General features: G+C 51.1%; 1 protein-coding gene across 1 annotated transcript; it reads right to left on the reverse strand.

Moving 5' to 3' along the window:
* Positions 1–301: 301 nt before the first annotated feature.
* Positions 302–20,036, reverse strand: LOC120242758 (BPI fold-containing family B member 4-like). The gene is made up of 15 exons (XM_039248675.1): positions 19,928–20,036; positions 18,237–18,453; positions 17,081–17,185; positions 15,428–15,559; positions 14,581–14,665; positions 14,432–14,495; positions 13,921–14,006; positions 12,902–13,084; positions 9,828–9,881; positions 8,699–8,851; positions 7,604–7,671; positions 7,286–7,331; positions 5,298–5,361; positions 2,579–2,655; positions 302–428 (listed from the first exon to the last, which is right to left on the reverse strand). Exons 1-15 carry the CDS (start codon positions 20,034–20,036, stop codon positions 396–398), a joined length of 1,476 nt encoding a protein of 491 aa, XP_039104606.1. The 3' UTR covers positions 302–395.
* Between the last annotated feature and the right edge of the window lie 1,364 nt (positions 20,037–21,400).

Genomic DNA, 21,400 nt, shown 5'->3' on the forward strand with positions numbered 1-21,400 from the left:
TCCCTCTCAAGCAGGGGACCCTTGTATGTGAAAGCTCCCTCTGTTCTTTCTATGTCCTATCATCTCAGGGCCTGGGCACTTGAAGCTCAGACCTCTCTCTGTTTTCTGACGAGCCTCTCTTCCCTGAGATGCTGAATACAGAACTCAGAATGTCTCTCTCAGGGGCCAAGGGGACCCAGGAAATATCAGGGAGAAAAACTTTTCCTTGAATCATTTCAGGGTGGCCCTGTCATCTCCCAGAACCCCTTAGCAAACTCAGAACCAGACTCCTTCTCAAGCAAGAATCATCTTTATTGCAACTGAGATTCTCCGTTGTGACAGTAGCCATTCTTGGACTCTCAGGGGTCCAGAGCACTTGTGGCTGAGGCCGGGGGCTAGCCCTAGGTGAGAACTGGCTATTCCTCTGGAACAGTCACCAGCATATACCCCTGTGGGTAGAAGCAGGGAGGTGTGTCCCATCAGTCCTCACTGCCCGGCTCCCCCTGAACCCGGCTCACGCTATCTTGAAAGGGGTTCTGTGTATCCTAAGGATACAACTTTCCCTGTTGGCAAGAAGCAGAGTCAGGGACAGACTGGACAAGGGGTTAGAGCAGAGGGGACAGAGGGTCTTGGGAATGTTTGTGAAGGAAGGAACAGATCACTCTTTGGAGCTCTTCTTGAAAACTTGTGTATCAAGATGCCTCTAATGTTTCTGATGCATTGGGGTTCATCCTGCTGGTTGCCCTGAGGTGGGTCTCTCATCCATCTAGAGCCTTCCACAAGTTCCCACCCACTGTGCCCAACCCATGCTGCTGGAAGCCATCTGCTCCTGCATCTGTTTTTCCACCAGAAGGGGAAATCCTGAAGGTTTCAGGGATGGGTCTGACTTCTGTCTTTGTCCCGGCATCATCCAGCACATGGCCAGGCACAGAGCAGCCAGTGATGTATATTAATGGAATGAATTAGTGATAGTGAATGAATGAGGGAGCGATCAGGGCAGCCATGTAAGGATGGCAGATTGTGCACTGTCCCACTCCAGGTGCTATGTGAGTGATGCATCTTGGAGTTGTGTAATATGTAACTGACACAACAGTGTGAGGCAGCCTAGAAGCGAATCGACAAGGGAGCCCACAAGCCCACTCCTCCCCCCCACCCCGCCCCCCGTCTTGCCTCCACAGGTCTGGTTATGTGAGAGCTGCTAGGGCTGTGTCTGGACTTTGCAACCACTTTTGGCATTCAGAACTATAGAGGGGCCCCTGCTGTCCTGGCCCACCTTGCCCAGAGTTGTGGCATCGTTTCTGGAGCAGCTCCAGCCTGTGTATTACTTGAAGTAGGTCTTTCAGCCTCGACCTAGGGTCATCCTGGCTGACCCCTCCTACCAGGGCCACCCTGGCTTGGGTGGGGTCCAGGGGAAGGGGTCTGAGGATAGGATGGGGAAGTTGCACAGGCCAGGAGCTGGGGTTTTATGAGGCAAACTGCTGCTGTCCCCTCCTACCCTCCTGTATCTGGTTCTTGAAAGCAGATTTCTAGTGTCTCCTGAATGTTATGACCGGGAATTAGGCATCCTGAGTCCAGAATTGGACATGGGTCCTGAAGCTCAAACTATGTCTGTGGTGGTGGGTCACGCTCTGTCAAAGGTCAGACTGGGGCTGGGTGAAATTAGTGATCCTGAAAGTTCCTTGTGTTTCTGAGGGAAACCCTGACTTCCAGTGCGTATCTTTACCTCCATTTTACAGAGACAGCAGGCCGAGGGAGGGGCAGTGGCTTGCCTGATGCCACATGGCCAGGAGGTTCCATGTGATTCTCTCTCTGCTTTGCCCCTAAAGCCCCTTCCTACACCGCTGTGTAAGAGTGGGAATCTTGCTAAGGTGGGAAACAAAGAAATGAAGGGCATCTATAAGGTCTGCCCCTTCCTACCAAGCCCATCTGCCTCTTCTCAGGTTCACCTCCCAGAGGGAAGGGATGAGGGCCAAGGAGGCAGGGAGACCCCAGAGGCGGGTTCAGAGCTGGCAAAACCCCTTGGCAGCACCTCCTTAGTTCTTCGGCTCATTGTCTCAGCCCTCTGGTCTCTGGCCACATCTTACCTCCCTGGCATTTAGCTAGCTTGGTGCCTGCCTGGGTTCCCGCCCTCTGGCAGTTCCCAGAGATCAGGTACCAGAGGCAGCAGCCCTTTTCTGGGGGGTCAGGACACCTGAGCTCTAGGGTGGCGGGTGGTCTTGACTAAGGGTAAAGGCTTTGAAATCAGACAAACCCCAGTTGGAACCCTGGCCCTCCTGCCCTGGGCAAGTTTCTCTGCCCTTCTGAGCTTTAGTCCCCTCTCTTGTAAAATGGGGGAAATCATAGCATCGACTTCATGGAACTAGTTGTTAAGCCTAGGGCCTGACTCCCTGAGGGATTCATGGAACCCCATGGGGCTTCAGTGTCTCCGTCTATATATGGGGCATCACACCAGGATGGCTGTGAGATGGTGAGATAAGGGAGGTAATGAGCCTCAACTTCTGCCCCTGCAGGATGGGGACAAGCCACCTGTAGGGCTCAAGACCCTGCTAGCTCTGACCTCTCCCGGGTGTCTTAGGAAGCTCTTTTTCTCTGCATTTACCTTGGAGAGCTCCACTTGGGCCTGGTCGAAGGAGATGCCCTTGATGTTAGGCAGCGGGAGGTCTTCTCTGAGCAGCTCTGTGAGAGGTATGGGTAAGGGGGGCTCAGTGTCCTGGCAGGTGGAGGTGTCCGTGGGTACAGGGCAAGGGCAGGTGGGGCCAGGCCAGACGACCCCTGGCTGCTCCACTGTCCAGAACAGTGGGGGGACTTGGTGCATCTCCTTTCTCCTCTCCTTCCTTAGGGGACACCATCCCCTCTCAGGCAACCCCAGTCCAGAAAACCAGGTCCCTAAACAGCTATTCTACCCACTCATTAAAAACCTATCTTGAGAGAATTTCTTCTAGACTATATTCAATAACTATGAACATGTTCTTATGAAGATAGTCTTCTTAGCAGCATTTTAAGGAATGTGAGGTTTGTTGAAGGCATCTTAGGAGTGTATTAATTTCATTTTTGTTTAATTGAGGAACATCACTGAAACCATGTTGGTGCTCCTAAAAATGCTAAAATGTTGGCAGAAACAGAAAATGTCTCAGAAAAAGGTTAGAAACAAGTCAGTATAAACTGAAAAATCAACCTTAAAACACTAGTGATTTGGTTATATAAGAAAATATCCATTAAATATACCAAAGACAATATTAATGAGTATACTCATTTATCAAATATATGAAAGGTAGTCCTTAGAGTAAGTTTTTGGTAAGTTGGTAAATGGGAAACTTGGAGAATTTTCCCAATTGAGTTTCAAAGAATTAACCATTTGGCCATTGAGTTTCTGGGTTCCTGACCTTGAGAGCCTGGCGTAGGCCCCTCCTGCCCTCTCCTTTGCACTGACCAGCCCTTATCTCACCCCAGCTCCCCATCATCACTCTGGGCTCAGGGGAGGGCCTCATACCCCCTCACACCCCCTTGCTGGCCCAATGTGTCTTTCAGGCCAGTTAGGTGGGGAGCAGGATGGAGGAAGAGGGACAGGTGCCTCTGGTGTCCTACCTTTCCCCTGATCTGCAGACGCCTTCTCACCAGCCTCCCAGCTCCCAGCCTCTGGACCCTTCCTTATTTCAGTCCTCTTTCTGTGTTGGGATCAGATGACCCTGACTGCAGCACAGGCTTTTGTGAATCTCTCCTCTGCCAATTCTCTTATCCTGAGGCTGCTTCTTGCAGGCAGTCCTCCTGTATTTCCCCAGTGGCTTCGGCCCTGCTCCTTTTTGCCTTGTGAGGGAGCTTTGGACCCCGGTGTGAATGGCACCCCATGGCATTGTGTAACCCACAGGCCTGGGTGTTCAGACTCTGCAAGACTCTATAGGCTTCCTGAACCAGACTTAGATCCTGGGTCATCTCTTGATGCTTGCCATAGCTCTCTTTGGTCCTGGATCTAAGATAGGCTTACTGAATGGCCTGCCAGTGGTAGGCGCTGGCCCGGTCAGGTTGCATCCTTGCCCACCTGGACTCTCTTTCTACCTGCCTTGCTGGGCCTTTCATCACCACTGTTCCTCGCCTCCAATCAGTCCCCCTTCTTGACCACAGATTTACTTACTCTATGCCCAGAACTTTCCCTGGCTATCAAGGGTCACAGAATGATGCGAAACCCTTCAACCCGGCCAGAATTTGAGCTCCTCTAGCCTCACTCTGAAGTTCTGACATAACTCCTCAAGGTGGAGAATAGAAAGAAGCCGCTGGAAGGGAGACAAAATGCCAGAGTTCTGGGCTCAGCTCTGCCAGAGACTTGCTGTGTGACCTTGGGAGAGTCATTTAATGTCATTGAGCCCATCTGCAAGATAAGGAGCCTAAGCCGGGTGATTTCTCAGAACTGAGTAAGGTCTGAGCTGGTTGCCTCGCATGTACTTCCAGAGTGTCTTCTGGGTGGGAGACAGTGGACAGGGTGCAGAGGGCCCAGTGAAAAACAAAGACAGGGGTCCCTACCTGTGGGCAGCTTACCATCTGTTTAGGGACACAGGCAGTGACCAAATAATCATGTGGGTGGGTAGGTGATTGTTACACAGACTGTCAGGGGCAGGGGAAAGCAGTGAGTTCCATGGAGCGGAGGAGGCTGGCTAGGGTTTGCACCCCTGTAGAACTCACTTCCCACACGCCTCCCACTTCCTGGGGTTACCTCCGCAAGATCTACCTGCACTTTGTTATCTTAGGGTCTGCTTCTGAGGGGGCCCGAACTAAGTGCTGTTTTAGGAAAGTCTGAATTTGTTGCTGATAGCTAAACATAGGGGTGATGTCTCAAAAAGTTCAACTTTCCAGCCTCTCTTGAAAATAAAAAGTACCCATCCTGCAGGCAACATTTGACCGAGCTGAGTGTTAAGCGCCAGCTCAAGGCAGGGCAGATATTTGCTGTCGGTCCCTCCTGGGCTGCTTCCGGTGGGAATGGTATCTCCCTGGGCCCTACAAGCACTGGAATTGTGGGCCGTGGGCTCTGCCGTGGCTGAGGGCCCTTCTTGTTCTCACTTTCCATGATGCCAACTCCCACCTCCCCTGCCTCCCACCTTGCCAGGTCAGAGAATTGGGGGGGAGGGGGAAGCACACACAGGCCCTTGCCCACCCCCTACCTGCCACACTCCAAATTTCAGTCTCTACCCTGCCTCCATCTGCCTTGCCCACGGGCAGTTCTTAGCCAACTCCAGGGAACAAGGCAGAAGCCAGCTGTCTGTGCAGAGTTGTAGACACAGGGGATGCTGCGTGGTATGTGGGCGTGAGGAGAAACACCGGGAACTCACCATTGTGTTGGGGCAAAAATACCGTGTTCAGAAGTTCTAAGAGAAGGGCCTCCGTACGTTTTTCCTACAACAGATGAAAAAGGAACAGGAAAGTCTCTTTGTCTGGGTTGGCAGATTCTGACCATGGGAACGGGGCACGTCCAGTGTGCAGGTGCCCACCAGAGATCAGGAGTGTCCCGGGGACTCCATTTTTAAAGGGCATCGGGGCCAGACGACCAGATAGTGACGGGCCTGAGCAAAGTGGAGGGGCCTGAAAAAGACCCTCAGCCTAGGTCATAGGGACTGTCTTCATATCTCTGCAGGGTAGCCCAGGGGAAGAGGAACTAGGATGGGCCAGAGGAAACCCACAGCCAGAGCTTCACAGGGACCAATTTTGGGTCAGCCCAAGGAGGAGCTCTCCACTGCTGAGACCTGTCTGGTGATGGGGCAGGAATTGTCTCACCGAGATAACAAACCTCCCAGGGATGTTCATGCGGCTCAAGAGGTTGATCAGAGTTGCTCCCACCCATTTGGAGAGACTGGAAAAGGACTCCCTTTCTTTAAGACTCTTTTCCCATGTGTTGGGACACTGTATTAACATATTCATAATCATCTATGCTGTGGGTGGCTTGTGCACTGCACAACCTGTGCAACCATACACAGCGGCCCTGGCTGGATAACTACCCTCTGATGATGTCACAGAAGGGATCCCTGACCTGGGAAGATGATCTTCAGGACATTTCAAGGCTGGGATTCTATGCAAGTAAGGCGAGAGCAAGGCCTGATATAGCAGGACTGATAATTTTGAAGTGTTTCCCACTACATGTTCAGCCCTTTCATTTTGCTGTTTTTCCGTCTTGCAGCCTTTCCCCATTGAGGGCTAGTGCACAAGGTTCGCAGTCCTGTGGAAGCAAAGGATGGTGGAACCAGTGCCCCAAGGCTGGGTGGGGGGTGGCCCAGATGCATCACACTACGGCCGAAACCCCTCACTGCTGCATGGGGATCCAGGTGGCACAGGTGGCTCAGGACGCTATGCTGGGAAGGCCAGGGGAGTGGACATCCAGAGAGGAGACACACAGCCCTGCTGGGGGTGCAGACAGAACATTCTCTCAGAGGAGGCTATTTTCAACCTGCAGAGAAGGAGTTGCCCTAAAGCTCTGGGCATCATTCTGGATACCTCTCTCATTCCTTTCCCACATCTACTCCAGCAGGAAATCCTGTCAGGGGTGTGTCCCACACCCAGCCACTCCCCTGGCTGCCACCTGCTACCATCCGTCCAAGCCTCATCAAGCCTCTGCATGGTTCTCCCAGCCTGCTCAGTGGCCTCCCTGCCTCCACCCAGCCCCCTCCAGACTGCTCCTTCCATGTTCCATCAGCTTTTCTCTCAGCCAGAGCCAGCCTCCCCCTAGTAGGCCCTGCTCACTCTGCAGCCTCCCTCAATCCCTCTGATCCAGCTACCCTGGCCCCCTTGCTGTTCCCTGAACCATGGGCATACCCATGTCTTGGGGTCTGGGGTCCCCTCTTCCCCATGGCTCCACAGCAATCTCCCTCACCTCCTCTAGTTATTTCCCAAACACTTACCTTCTCAATGAGGCCTTCGCTAACCTTCCCTTTCAGTATTATCCTCACCTGCACTCTTGATCCATGTCCCCTCCTCTACTTTTTCTTTTTCATAGTGTGGTCACCTGCTAAATACTATATATTTACTGTACTGTGCTTATTGCTTCTTATCTGACCTCACCCTGCTAGAATGTGGGTTCCACAAGGGCAGGGTCCTTTGTTTTGTTCACTGATATATCCCAAGTACCTAAGACAAGTCTGAGCACATCGTAGGTGCTCATAGGTACTTGTTAAGTGTATGAAAAAATGAAGTGGACACGTTTAAGTTCTGGGGGCTCCCCCGACCCCAGGGTATCAGGACCTCAGGGCAAGATGAGATCAGTGATAGAAAGTGAGTGAGGGTGGGTCCTTCAGGACCATGGAGAGGTCAATGTTTTAGAGAGACTCACCTGCTTTGTGAGGCCGGCTGGGTAAGGGCCCAGCATGACTGTGGTGCTACCAGAGAGAAGAGATCACCCTTTTAGATCACGGCAGCTGCTGGGGAGCAGTGGTCAGTGGGCTCCAGTTACCACAGCAGCTTCTGGGGTGCAGTGGTCAGTGGGCTTCAGTTACAACACCCCTCCCTCTTCTCCTCTTTCCCTCTTATCCACTATTCTGTGTGCTGACAGCAGGCATGGAAACATACCCCTTGACCACCCCCCACCCCCTGCCTATTTCTCTGTCAGTCATCTTATTTCTTTTGAACATGCAAAACCAAAAAGCATTACCTGCTTAGAGAGAACTGGAGTTTTAATTCCTGATTTCTCAAGGAAAACACAGCCTTTGAAAGGAGATTCTGGAGGAATTGAAATTAGGTCAGAAGAGGAGAGGGATTTACGTTCCAGCCAGAGGGATACCCTTCACCCCGACTCCCGTGAATGCTTGCTCAGGGCTGGGCCCTCGCACCGGTCCTCTCCCTGCTACCCCAGCTGCCGGTCGTGTGTGTTCAGGCCATGTGTGTGGGTGGTGCTGTGGGAGAGGACACTCCTGTTGCCAGGGGCTCCTGGGGGCCAGGGGAGGTTGGGGCTGGGCACGACACGGGGAGGCTCAGCCCAGTGAAGGGAGAGCCTTTTGCAATGAGTCATTAGGCTGTAGAGTCACTGTTGCTGAAAGCCAGAGGACTCCTTGGTTTTGAGGAGGTTGTGTACTGGCCTTCATAAGTCACACTGTCACCTTATAGACTAGAAATAGGACTTCTCACCACCAGTCAGAGGTGACCGATTTCTTGACCATAGAGTAATGCCAACTAAGATCCTAGGATCCTGTGTATGTGCTGGATGCTGCTGGGCTCGTCTGTGGGGGAGCGGCCCCCCTCCCCTCCTTATCTGAGGTACCTTCCCAATTTTAAGGTCTGTGGAATGGGAAATAGGAATACCAAGGGGGCTCAGAGCAGAGAAGTTGAGACTTGGGGGGAAGCTGTGTTTCCCCAGAAATAGAGTAAACAACACAGATAGGTTTAGCCCCTTGTGAACTGTTTTTCTGGTCTTTCTTCTGGTTTTGCAGACAAGGGCTTTTGATGCAGCATGTCCAGGGAAGACAGAAGACTTAACAATCCACAAGGCACTGAGCAGAAGGTGTCAGAGGCAATACCCTTTAGTTGTTAAGGAGGTCCTTGGGGAGTAATGGAAGCCACATGGGGGAGCAGGTGTTAATTTTAATGTTTTGACAACAGGTGCAGCTATTTGGGTGTGGACTGATTGAATATTAGCAAGTGACATGGTGGTGAGTTTTGCAGCTGCCTTAGCCAGCCAGCCCTGGAGGGGCCGCTCCCCCCAAGTGGACCCAGGCTCCCTGAGAAGCAAAGAAGTTCAAGGCTTACTCACCCAGGACACTGAGACAGAGGAGGTGTTGCTGGACCCCAGTAGGACCAGTGAGCCCGGCTGGGTGACGGTGGCTGTGTGGCCATCAATGCGGACGATGGGAGGGTCGGGGGTACTGATGGTCAGTCTCACATTTCCTCTGGACTTCTTAGAAGTCTGAATGAAGTTAAAGCAGAAAAGGTGCAGGCAGGTACAGAGGATGGAGTTCCTCAGTTCCCAGCTTTGAGGAACGGGAACAAGATCATCTTAGAAGCCTGGCTGTCTGAATTTTCACTCTAGCTATGCAGCAGCTTGCTGCATTGACCTTGACCTTGGGAAGTTTACTTAACCTCCCTGAGCTCCCTTAAGGTGAGATCACTTCTTCCTTTTCTTGGGCATGCATCACAGGTAAGAACACAGATGTTGGAGCAAATTTCCCAGCTCCATCACTTGTAAGCTGTGTGGCCTGAGACAAGTCTCTTAATCTGTCTGTTTTCATACTTGTTAAGTGAGGATACTCGTTCCTACTCCCTAAGGTTGTTGTGGGGATTAGATGAATTCATTCATGGGGAGTGCTTAGAATAGATCCCAGCACCTAGTAATGCTGTTGTTCTCTATTGTTGTTGGTTCGTCAGATGCCATATTCTAATAGCCTTTGGGGAGAGGACGCTGAGCGTGGATTTTGGAGTCCAGGACTGGTTTCAAATCCTGCTTCTGCCACTGACTGAGCAATAGGAGCTTGAGCAACTGGATTCACCTTACTGCGCCTCAGTTTGCTCACCTATGACAATGGGGTGAAGTATGGGGCATCTGTGTTATGTTGATGCAGGGGCAGGGGCCTGACCCAAGTCACTGCTCATGGTTGTCTCTCGTGGGTACATCCGCCTGCCTCAGTAGGTCTGCTGTAGCAGGGTCAGGGGTTCAGTAGTGAGTGATGATGCCAGCCTCTGGGCCGTGGGCACCGGGGAGGGGCGGTGAGCTAAGTGCCCCCCAGCCCTCACAACACCAGTGGAATAGAAGCCGTGGTTTTTGGAGTCCACAGTAGGAAACTCGCCAAATGGAACATGCTTATGGGGCCCAGTCCTGCCCCCATCCCAGACTCTTTCCTGAGATCCTGGCCCTGGTGTGGGAGGGAAGCTGCCGACATACCCACCTGGGCCCCTGGCTCCAGTTCTCTCAGGGACAACAGTTGAATGAGGTCAGCAGCCTGGAAAAAGGGCAAAGCACACGTTGGCCTTTAGATCCTGTAGCTCTGTTCTGAGCAGCTCCGGGGGTGTCGTTGGGGTTCCGTGAGGTGTAATTGCTTCCAACTGAATGCACTATGTGCACGTAGTTGATGTCAGCATCGGAGGGACCATTCACCTGGTTTCTCACCATGATTTATCTGGAAAGATGAACTTTTTATTGTTTCAGTGATTCTCCCTAGTGTTTTACTGTGAAAATTTCTGCACGTGCAGTAAAATTGAAAGAATTTCTTAGGAACATTTGTTCCTCATCACCTAGATTCTTCAGTTAACACGTTGCTATACCTGCTTCATTACATTTCTGTCCATCTAGCCATACTCCACTGGTTCCTGAAAATCACAAATCATGATAGAAAGCAGTACAAAAATGTGTAAGTAAAAGGTACAAGTCTACGCCAACACCTCTTCCCCTTTTCCTCCAAATCCTGTTTTCCAGGATAACCACTGCTGGCATTTGGGAGGATATCCTGTTTCCTACACACATATGAACATGCATAGAAGGGAACATTCTCACTACACGATTCTGCATCTTTTTTTTTCTCTCAATATCAGTACATACAGAACCAATCCCATTCTTTTTCCCCCTGAATTCTTTATTTATATTTTTATTTTTTAATTTACATCCAAGTTAGTTAGCATAGAGTGCAATAATGATTTCAGGAGTAGAATCCAGTGTAGAGGGGTGTCCAGTGTACATAAAATCCCCTATGTAAAACACGCAGTGCTCATCCCAATAAGTGTCTTCCTCAATGCCCCTTACCCATTTAGCCCAACCCCCCACCTACAACCCCTCCAGCAATCCTCAGTTCTCTGTATTTGAGTCTCTTATGTTTTGTCCCCCTCCCTCGTTTTATATTATTTTTGCTTTTCTTTTCCTTATGTTCATCTGTTTTATATCTTATGTTTTTTTTTTTTTTAATTTATTTGTTTCTGAGACAGAGAGACAGCATGAGCAGGGGATGGTCAGAGAGAAAGGGAGACACAATCTGAAGCAGGCTCCAGGCTCTGAGCTGGTTGTCAGCACAGAGCCCGATGTGGGGTTCGAACCCACGAACTGTGAGATCATGACCTGAGCCGAAGCTGGATGCTCAACTGACTGAGCCACCCAGGCACCCTTGTTTTGTATCTTCAATTCTACACATGGGTGAAGTCATATGATATTTGTCTTTCTCTGACTGATAAATTTCGCTTAGCACAATACCCTCCAGTTCCATCCATGTAGTTGCAAATGGCAAGATTTCATTCTTTTTGATTGGCGAATAATCTTCCATTGTTTACGTAAACCACATTTTCTTTATCCATTCATCTGTCAGTGGACACTTGGGCTCCTTCCATACTTTGGCTATTGTCGATAGTGCTGCTATAAGCATTGGGGTGCATGTGTCCCTTCAAAACAGCATACTGTGTCCTTTGGATAAATGCCTAGTAGTACAGTTGCTGGGTCATTCTATTTTTAATTTTTTGAAGAACCTCCATATTGTTTTCCATAGTGGCTGCCCCAGTTTGCATTCCACCAACCCCATTCTTTTTAACAGCTGCATAGTATTCCACCATGTATGACCATGACTGGACTCCTTTTACCAATTTTTTATTGACAGACACCTAGCTTAGCTTTATTTTTCACCCTATCCCATGTGAAGCTACAAAGGGCACCCTTGCATATATACCCTTGCCCACTGGTGTAAGACTTTCCGCAGGCATGGAATTACAGTGCTCACCTACAGCTGTCTGAGTGCTCACTTACAAGTGTCTCCCCAGCATGGGGACACTGGCACGACTCCTGATACCACTGCTGGGTCATCTTGGGCAAGTCACTTTCCCTCTCTGGGCCTTGGTTTCCTCATGTAAAAAATGGAGCAATAACATTAGATCTCTTCTAGATCTTAGGATTTCGTGTTTCAGTGTTTACAGATCCCCCACTGTGTGCTGCAGACATAGCTCACCATCTGTAGTCCATGTCCTCAAAATGGGGGAGGCAGAGCACACACGAAGTTAAATAAGTAAGCACAAATATACAGACGTGTGTGTATTTGTAAACATATGACTTTGCATCTATAACTTTACTCATGCACATGCTCAGTGTGATCAGTGCTTTGAAGGGAAAAGAACAGAGAGAGAAGTCGGGGGAGGGAGGGGAAGGCCTATTTTGGATATTTAGATGTGGTGGTCAAGGAGGGGCTCTGTGAGGAGATGACATCTGCACTGAGGTCAACAGTGGAAAGAAGAATGTTCCAGGCAGAGAGGCCAGCATGTGCAAAGGCCCTGAGGTGGGCGCTAGCTCAGCTGATATAGCTGGAGTGGAGTAGGTAAGGGAATAGGGCTGGAGAAGTGGGCTGGGAGCTGCAGACAGGAGACTGGGTTTTATTCAGAGTGTGCTGAGGATGTACTAGGGGCTTTTAAGCAGTGCTATATCTGGATCGCTCCCTCATTTGATCTCACTGATCCTGGGAATTCACTCTTAATGCAGATCTCTATGTGTATGCCTCCTTGTCACCATTCAGGCCACCTCCTCAGAGATATCTTTACTGACTACAGCATCCTGGATAGCCCTGTCATTTCCACTAGTCGCTGATCCAGTGCTCTTATTATAAATAAGATAAATTATTTTATTTATCTGACTGTTTTCCTATTCAGTTTCTATTCTCCCACTTGACTTTGAGCTCTGCAAGGATAGGGACCCTGGGTGCACTGCACAGGGCCCAGCACATAGTAGGCTTTCAATAATATTTCTGGTATGAGTGAATGGATAAGTGTTATGAAGAGAGAAACAGTAAAGGGACCTGGGTGTTCAAGGAAGTCTTCCTAGAGAAGGGACTTCTATGCTGGGTTCTGAAGGCTGAGTAGGAGTTCTCTGCAGAGGTCCAGAGAGAGAAAGTGACTTACCTAGGTCCCCCAAAGAGGCACTTCTGTCAGCTGGGCCTTGGATTCTTCATGTGAAAAACAGAGTAATAAAGTTACATACTCCCCTTTTTTGAGCACTCACTTTAGAGTCCTGGGGGTCCACACGTATCTCCTTGCTGGTGTAGAGGCAGGACACGATATCATTGTAGACTTCTAGCCCAAAAGCCAGGTCTGCCATGTTGCCTTGGGCTAATTTTGGAAGGGGTTGGAGGGTCAGGTGGTCAGGCCTTTGGGGTCTCTGGCCTGGGCCGCAGGGTGTCACAAGCTTTAGAAAAAGGAAGGAGGAAGGAGAAATTCGGTGGGAACAGCTTCTCTGACCAACAACTGATTAGAGCTGTATCAAGTGCTCGCTGTGTGTTAGGCAGTGCCAAACACTTAGGTGCACAATCTCATTTCAATCTTACAACGACGCTGTGAGATGGGAACTATTGCTGTCCCCATTTGACAGGTGAGGAAACTGAAGCCCAGAGGGGTGAAGTGACTTACTCAAGGTCCTACAGAGGGTAAGAGGCAGAGCTACATTTTGAACACACGAGCCCGTTTTCTTTGCTTCTCCCTCTTCTGCACCCATTCCCTTCCTGTGCCTTTGTTAACGGCACCTCCTTCCTATCCACTCAGACCCTTCCTATCCCACCTGATAGGAACAGTCCCCTTGACTGTCCCATGGGGACGAGAAAGGAGCGGTGAATGGGATTTGGGCAGCCAGTCTCACCCCTGCTCTGGACCTCAGTTTCCCCATCTGTGGGGTCCCTTCCAGCTGGGTGCTGCACATCGTTCTGCGCCCCTGAACTGTCCCACTTACCCTTCTGTTGGAGTCTGATCCCCGCTCACAGCACATGCAGCCCTGTGGCCTCTCTTGCTCTCCAGGGTTCAAGTGAGCCTCTCTGGGCTCAGCATCAGCTCCTGAGGACAGGGGCCCAGCAACTCTCCCCTTCCTTCTCCCTCCGTCCCTATCTTCCTCTTTCGTCTCCATCTCCTTTCACCTGCTGCTTCTGTATGCCTCCCATCCAGAGAAGCCCCCCTCATTTTCCTCTTTGCCCATCCTCCCCCAGGCCAGTGGGTGTTCCCGGAGGGTCTGCCCTAGCTAGGGTGCTGGCTCACCTGGACTTCCATCAGGATGGCCTCCTCCGTGAACTCCGTGGTGATGACGTAGTACTGGAAGTCTTCTGGGCCTGAGATGGTCGGGGCTGCAATGAGAGAATGACAGCAGGACTCTGCTTGCCCCGGGGGGAGGGTGAGAGGGTGTGGAGAGGCAGTGGAGGAGGAAAAAATTTGTTCTTCTTTTCTGCTTAGCTTAAAGTTCCTTGCGGGCTAGGTCTGTGCGTCTTGTAACAATGAACATTTATTGGGCAGTTAACTTTGTGCCGGGTCAGTCCACTCTGTGGGTCCAGGATTAGTCCCACTTTACAGATTGGGAAACTGAGGCTCTGGGGGAAATGACTCTCCAAGGTCATAAGACACGGTGCCTTTTTTCTCCCCCACTGAAGGGTAGGCTGCCTGCAGCCAGGCTTTGTTTTGTTTGCTGTCATGTTCTCAGAGCCCAGAACAGCTCCTGACACAGGAGTAGGGGGATGGGAGGTAAGCTGAGCTTTCTTGGCCAGGAGCTACGTACGCAGAGCAAGGTGCAGCAGGTCTTCCAGCAGGGAATTGAGCAGGGTTGTGGCCAGGGGGCACACCTGTAGGGAAGGCACGATGGGGTCCTTGGGCTCTCTCTTGGGGTCACACCCCTCTCCCAGGAGGCAGAGGAGGATGAAAACTTACTATCTTCTGTAGGACGAAGGGTAGTGCCTTATCCAGGACACTTGTCACCCACGCCAGAGCTTCGTTCGCCAGGAGGGGGTCCATTCTAGTGGTGGGGGAGAGCGGGTGGGATCTGAGACACCATGGAAGGGGAGACTGAGGCCAGAGGCGGGAAGCCAGGACAGGGCTGATGGGCTGGTGTAACATGGAAACTCTAGGGTGGCTGCTTACTTCCCCACCTGGTGTCTCTCTTCTGCTCCCCCATCCCCACCCTTTCTTCTTCTGTTTTACCCCTTTCTTGCCTTCTTGCTTCCTCTCTCCATGACTTCCTCATCTTTAGTTTTTCCTGATTGTTCCTCTCTGCCTCTGTCTCTTTATTTCCTCTCTGATAAAGGACTGTAGGATTTTCAAGGAGGGAGAGTCATGGAAAACTTCCTGGAGGAGGTGGTTTTGTGCTAAGGGTACCTCAGCGCATAGATCAGTTCATCTTTCCCCCACACCCACCCCATGCTGGCTGGATTCTGTGGGCAATTTCATCTTATTGGTGAGGAAACAGGCCTTAGAAGCCATATAGCTTGTTCAGGGTCTCTGAGTTAGGAAGCAGCCAAGCTGAGATTTGACCTGGCTGGATGTCCACTCTCAGCCATGACCTTCAGTGTGGAGAGAGGAAATGGCTGATGGAGGGTGGGTGCAGCTTGGAGCCTCGCAGATGCCCCTGTCCCTGATGCCCTTGGTCACTCAGAGAACTAGGCTGGGGAACAGCAGGCCCTGCAGTGAGTCTCCCAGAAGGGCTGGGCAGCAGGCACAGGGTGGCAAGTCCTGGCCCCCCTCCTGGCCAGTGGGAGTGCAGGTGTGGGCAGGTACTCACTGCTCCAGAACCCTGATGCTGAGATATCCCGGTGGGGTGTGGCACTCCTCGAAAGCCACCTTGGTCTTGTTCCCGGTCTGTTCCAGCCGTATCCCAATGCGGATGTTCTTGATGACTTTGAGCCGCAGTATCCTGTAGGGGCAGCGTGTCCAGGCAGGCGCCAAGCCACAGCCCCAGGTGGCACCCAGAAGTCACAGGCTGGTGGCCTGCTGCCACCTGCGGGGCTCAAATGAAAAACTAGGAGACGTCACTAAACGTGGATCTCACACTCTGGGAAACCTGAAAGATCTGAAAACACTGGCCAGCGTCCTCACAGTGGGGCAGTCGCCTGGGGCTGAAGGTGACCTTGACATGGGCCACAGGTGCTCCAGGTGCCCCAGTCCCCATGAGGCCAAGGGTTAGGTTGTGTTTTTATTGCTCATCACTACAAGGGTCATGATACGGTTATCGTATAGGAGAGAAAGATTTCTCTGTGCCCACTTCTCTGTTAAGGGAAGGTAGACCAAGAAGGCCATATTTTAAAAGAAAACCAACAGTGGACATATTCCTAAAGGCTTTTTTTTTTTAATTTTTTTTTAAATGTTTTATTTATTTCTAGGAGAGAGAGAGAGACAGCGTGAGCAGGGGAGGGTCAGAGAGAGAGGGAGTCACAGACTGAAACAGGCTCCAGGCTCTGAGCTGGCAGTCAGCACAGGGCCCGACGCGGGGCTCGAACCCACGAACCGCGAGATCATGACCTAAGCGAAAGTCGGACGCTTAACCGACTAAGCCACCCAGGCGCCCCCCTAAAGGCTTTTAAGAATATTTGTTTCAGGGTGCCTGGGTGGCTGAGTCTGTTGAGCATCTGATTCTAGATTTTGGCTCAGGTCATGATCCCAGGGTTGTGGGATCAAGCCCCATGTCTGGAGCCTGGAGCCTGCTTAAGATTCTCTGTCTCTCTCCCTCTCTCTCCCTCCCCCCCCGTCCCCTCGCTTGCTCTGCCTCTCTTCCCCTCTCCTGCACACTCTCTCTCTCTGAAAAAAACCAGGAATATTTGTTTCTTGTACAGATACCGGCCCCAGCACTCCCTCTGCTACCCACTGTCTGCAGCCCCAGGTGAGCATGATCACCCACATCTTAGTGAGATATCCAAGCTCTCAGGCCGGCAGTGAACTCTCATAACAGCCACGTGTAGGAGCATACTTGATCATACCCATGTTGTAGATGAGGAAACTGAGGCCCAGGGAATAGATGCCCTTGCTCAGTTTGCTTAGATGGTAAATAGGAGTGGAGCCCAGTTTTGTTGTACTCTGGGGGCGGGGGTGGGGAGGGGCTGGAACCAGACCGTCCTCAGATCAGCCTGTTAATGCATCTGCCTTTTACTCAGATGGAACACATCTTCCCTGACATGGGAGTCCTAGGGTTTTATTTCAGTCTCTGCTTCTGACTCACTGTGTGATCCTGGGCGGGTCCCACTCTCACTCTGTGCCTCAGTTTCCCCATCAATAAAAATGGCTTTGAAACAAGCCCAAGTGGAAAGGATTATTATGAGGCTTATGGCGACATAGGTAGGAGGCTTTGCTAGCCCTGGGCGGCCGCCTCTTGAGTCATAGCAATGAGGGGTTGGCCCTCCTGGCACTGAGGGCATTTGGAGGAGGGGCCCGTTGTACTTACTGCTGGAGCGAGAGGTATAGTTTGGTTCGCAGTGTGACCTGCAGCAGGCTGTCACTCAGGATTTGCAGGGTGACCTCAGGCCCTATGGCGTCTTCTATGACCAACCTGTGAGAGGTGTGGGAGTGTTGGTGTGGCCTGGTAAGGCCGCTGTGGTTCTGTAGAGTGTGTGTATCTGGGTTGGCTGGAATGGAGGCAGACCCCAGGAGGAGTAGGAGCAGCTTTGGGCAATCCTGTCCCTGATCCCAAGCCCAGCCCAGTAGTTCCAGCCTCCAAGCCTTGAGGACCTGGGTGAGTCCCTTCCCTTCTCTGGGCCTGACTACAAAATGCAGCAGAGACACTGTCTATGTGCATCTGTGTGCAGTGAGCATTCTGCAAAGGGGAAGCAAGCAGTCAAGACTCAGAGAAAGCAATATGGCAGATGGCCCCCCACCATCCACCAAGGGACCATCTACCCTGCTGAGCAGGAGGGAGGGAGAATGTGAGCCTTCTCCCCTCTGTGACGTCAAGTCCCAGCATCTCCCTGAGCTGAGAGAGACCCAGAGTACTTTTTAAACATTAGATACAAGTTAGTGACTCATCTGCTGCCCACTGGAATGGGCAGTGAACAACGGCAGACTAGGAGAGAGGCATGGAAAAGAGACCCTCACAGTCCTTAGAAGGAAGCAGCTATGTCCACACCTTGATCTTGGACTTCCAGCCTCCAGAACTGTGGCACAACAAATTCCTGTTGTTTAAGCCACATCTTGTCATCCTTTGTTACAGCAGCCCTAATAAACCATACAGTTGGAAAACCTTGATTTGATTAAAGCCCTTTTGATTTTTAAATATTGGCAATTCATTACAACATTTTTAACTTTTTAAAGTTAAGATATTTAAAAAAAAAACCCTGCATATGCAAGTTTGCAATATGCAGGTGTAGGCTGAATGTGGAGGTCTGGAGGGCTGCCAGGCTGACCCTGCTTTGGATGATTTTAGGTAGCTTGGAGAGACTTAGAAAATAAAGGTGCACTTGCTGGCACTTTCCAGGCTATAGAGAACTTCCGAGGACGTCCGGGCCTCCCACCCGACCAGTGCTCCTCTTGACACGGGAGAACATCATGGCTCGGGGAGGAGGCTGAGGGGGAAGAAAGGCCAGAGGCGGCCTCGGTGGACTCACCCGCCCACCTGGAGCAGCTTCCCCAGCAGTGGGAGTCTCCTCCCTGAGAGCAGGTCCCCCACCAGTGACAGATCGAGCCCACTGCTCTTCTTGGAAAGGCCTTCTCTTACGAAGGGCAGGTGGTCCAGGATGGTGACGCCTTCACCTGCGGCCCCCGTCACAGGAATCCCGGCCATGCGGTCCAGGATGTGGTGCTCCGAGAACAGGTCTGAAATGTCTGAGGACACGAGATGGGACTCCTCAAGGTGGGGCTCACCCTTCATTCAGTCATTCAGCAAATGCCCACTAGCACCTGCTCAGAGTCAGCGATTTAGATGGTCATTTAGCCCTTCCCCACTTGCACTCTGTCTGTCTTTCTCTCTCAAACACACATTAAAAAAAAAAAATTTATAAAAAATGGGGCCCCTGGGCAGCTCAGTCGTTTGAGCATCTGACTTTGGCTCAGGTCATGATTTCACGGTTCATGAGTTCAAGCCCCACATCTGGATCTGACGGCTCAGAGCCTGGAGCCTGCTTTGGACTCTGTCTCTCTGTCTCTCTCTGTCCCTCCCCCACTCACACTCTGTGTGTGTCTCTCTCTCTTTCAAAATAAATAAGCATTAAAATTTTTTTACATGGTCATTTAGCAGCAAGTGCTTACTTTTTTTTTTTAAAGATTTAAAAATTTTTTAAGTAACCACTATACCCAACGTGGGGCTTGATCTCACGACCCCAAGATCAAGAGTTGTACACTCCACCGACTGAGCCAGCCAGGCACCCCTAGCAGCAAGTACTTATTAAGTGTGCACTCTCTTCTGGGCTCAGGGAACAGGAGCGGTGTGCCTTCTGCCCCCTGGAGTATACATTCTAGTGGGAGAGACAGACAACAGCCAAGCACTCAGATAAGCAAACAAGGCAATATTTGAAAGTAAGTGCTACAAAGAAAAGAAAAATGAAACTGAGTTGGAGCATGACTGGGGTGTAGGTCTACTTTAGAAAGACTGATCAGGGAAAACCTCCTTGAGGAGGGTGCATTTGAGCTGAGACCTAAATAAAGTGAAGGAATCCTTTATTGCAAGGTCAAGGAGGAGAGCAATGTAGGCAGAGGGAACAGCTTGTACAAAGGCCCTGAGGTGGTAAGGAGTCTGGTGAATTTATGAAACCAAAAGATGGGTGAGGTTAGACTGCAGTGAATTGGGGAGGAGGTAGGTGGGCAATAAGGAGCTCATGGTCAAAAGGGAGAGAGACAGACACATAGACAGGATAAGTATCATACATCAGAATAATGCCATAGATGAGGCTTCCTCAAAGGGGTATGGGAGCCCAGAGGAAAGAGACTCCTTCTGCCTGGGGGAAACTAGGGGGGATTCTCATCAGAGGGACTGTTAGAGCTTTTGCCTTAAAGGATAGGTCAGAATTCAGCATGCTGAGAAGGAGGGAAAGAGAATTGTAGACAGAAGAAATAGCCCAAGAAGGGAAGGAGGCTGGGAAGTCTATGGGGGTGGTCAGGACAGGTGAGGCTGGGGATGCAGAGTCTTGAATGCCAAGATGAAGAGCTTGGAGCATCTGAGGTACTAGGGAGCCACAGCAAGTGTTAGAGCAGGGGAAGGATGCGGTCAGGTCTGGGTGAAGGCAGGCAAATTCTGCTGCTGTCTCCCACCCCTGTCCTTCCCTGCAATCTTGCCTCCCGAAGCCCACCCCTTATTTTTTACCTGTTTCCAGCTGATCCTTGCTGATTCGCAGGAAGATCTGATGCCGGGCTTCCCCTTGAGTCTGAGGCAGCAGCCCCCAGCATAGCAGGGACCCCCAGAACAGCAGCATCCTCCCAGTCAGGACCTGTGGACAGAGAGCTGGAAACCCCAGTGGCCACCTCCATGTCTAGGGTCTCACAGCCCTGTGTCCCCTGAAACCTCTCTCCAGCTTCCCTTTCCTTGCCTTTCCCCTTTGCTGCAGATCCACTAGTCCTTGAACACAGCCTGTGCTTCTCACCACCTCACACTAGAGCTTTTGTTTCCTTCTTCCTGGAGTGCCCTTGCCCATTATGTGGACTGCCTTCAAATCCAGGCTCTGCTGCTTCCTGACTGTGTGACCCTGAGCAACTTACTGGACCTCTCTGTGCCTCAGTGTTTTCACCTGTGGAATGGGGATAAACATAAGTTGTTGTGAGGTATACATTCAACCATATGTGCGAAGCACTTGGCAAGCAGTGTGCTCAACAGCTTTTCATGAGGCCAGGCGAGATTGTGAGATGTTAGAAGATGTAGAGCTCCCTTTGAACCATGGAGATTTCTGGATCTTGAGGCAGGACAGGGGATGAGGGTCCTGAGGGAGATGTTATACCAGGTGGGGTGGGCAGCGGGGGGAAGTGGCTTGAAGCCACAGCTTTTCACCAGCTAGTAGGGAAATATTTCAGCATTTCAACCAGTGTGTTTGTAACAGGTTCTGATCAGCTGAACTTCAGCCCTGCCCAGGTGGCCTCCCTGGCAGGCAGGGGCCCTCTGGGTGGGCAAGGGTTTGACCCCAGGAGATGTGGCCTATGGGACTTCCAGGCAGGGACTGGCTGTGATGTGGACATCTCCAGTGTAAGCAGGGCCCGAGGAGCCCGCACCACACCCTGCAATGCCGCGCCCATGAAGGAGTCACCCAGAGGGTAAACGCTGTCCCTGTGCAAGGACAGGAGGCCCCCACAGGCACTGAGCCTGGTCTCAAGTACCTGAGAAAATCCTGGCGATGCCTTGAATTAGCAACATTCAGTTTTTTGTCACTTGGTGGCATAGGAGCTCCAAACAGTGATTACACCGGGTAATAAAAAACATATTCGTTCACTCGCATATGCGGGTTTTGGACTGGAAAATTTGTACTCACGGCATTAACTATTCGTATTTTGCTTCCAGGCTGATGTGAAATCCCCACGCTCTTCAGCCCACCAGAGTTTAGTCAGCCTCTACATGGGCACTTTTCTCGATCAGTTCACTCAAGTCGGGTCTCTCCTCCCTTCCTGCCCTTCACACATTACGCTATCTTCCAGCTCTCTCCAGCTCTTGCGTTAAATCATCCTTACCAGCCCCACCTTCTACCTGAGTTGTTACCATGGGGCAGGCACCATGCCAAGGACTTTGTAAGGCTTCATCACATCACTGAGTCCTCACCACATTGGTCTGGGATCACTGATAGCAAGTCCAATT

Source organism: Hyaena hyaena, unplaced genomic scaffold (genome assembly GCF_003009895.1).
Source record: "Hyaena hyaena isolate Hyena2069 unplaced genomic scaffold, ASM300989v1 scaffold_315, whole genome shotgun sequence".
NCBI classification, from domain to species: domain Eukaryota; kingdom Metazoa; phylum Chordata; class Mammalia; order Carnivora; family Hyaenidae; genus Hyaena; species Hyaena hyaena.

Coding starts and splice junctions, on each gene's coding strand:
- LOC120242758 (XM_039248675.1), bottom strand. CDS start 20,036: ATGCTGCTGTTCTGGGGGTCCCTGCTATGCTGGGGGCTGCTGCCTCAG. Junction 14,666..15,427: donor AGCATCAGGGTTCTGGAGCA/GTGAGTACCTGC, acceptor CCCCACCACTAG/AATGGACCCCCTCCTGGCGA. Junction 9,882..12,901: donor TGGACCCCCAGGACTCTAAA/GTGAGTGCTCAA, acceptor CCCTTTTTCCAG/GCTGCTGACCTCATTCAACT.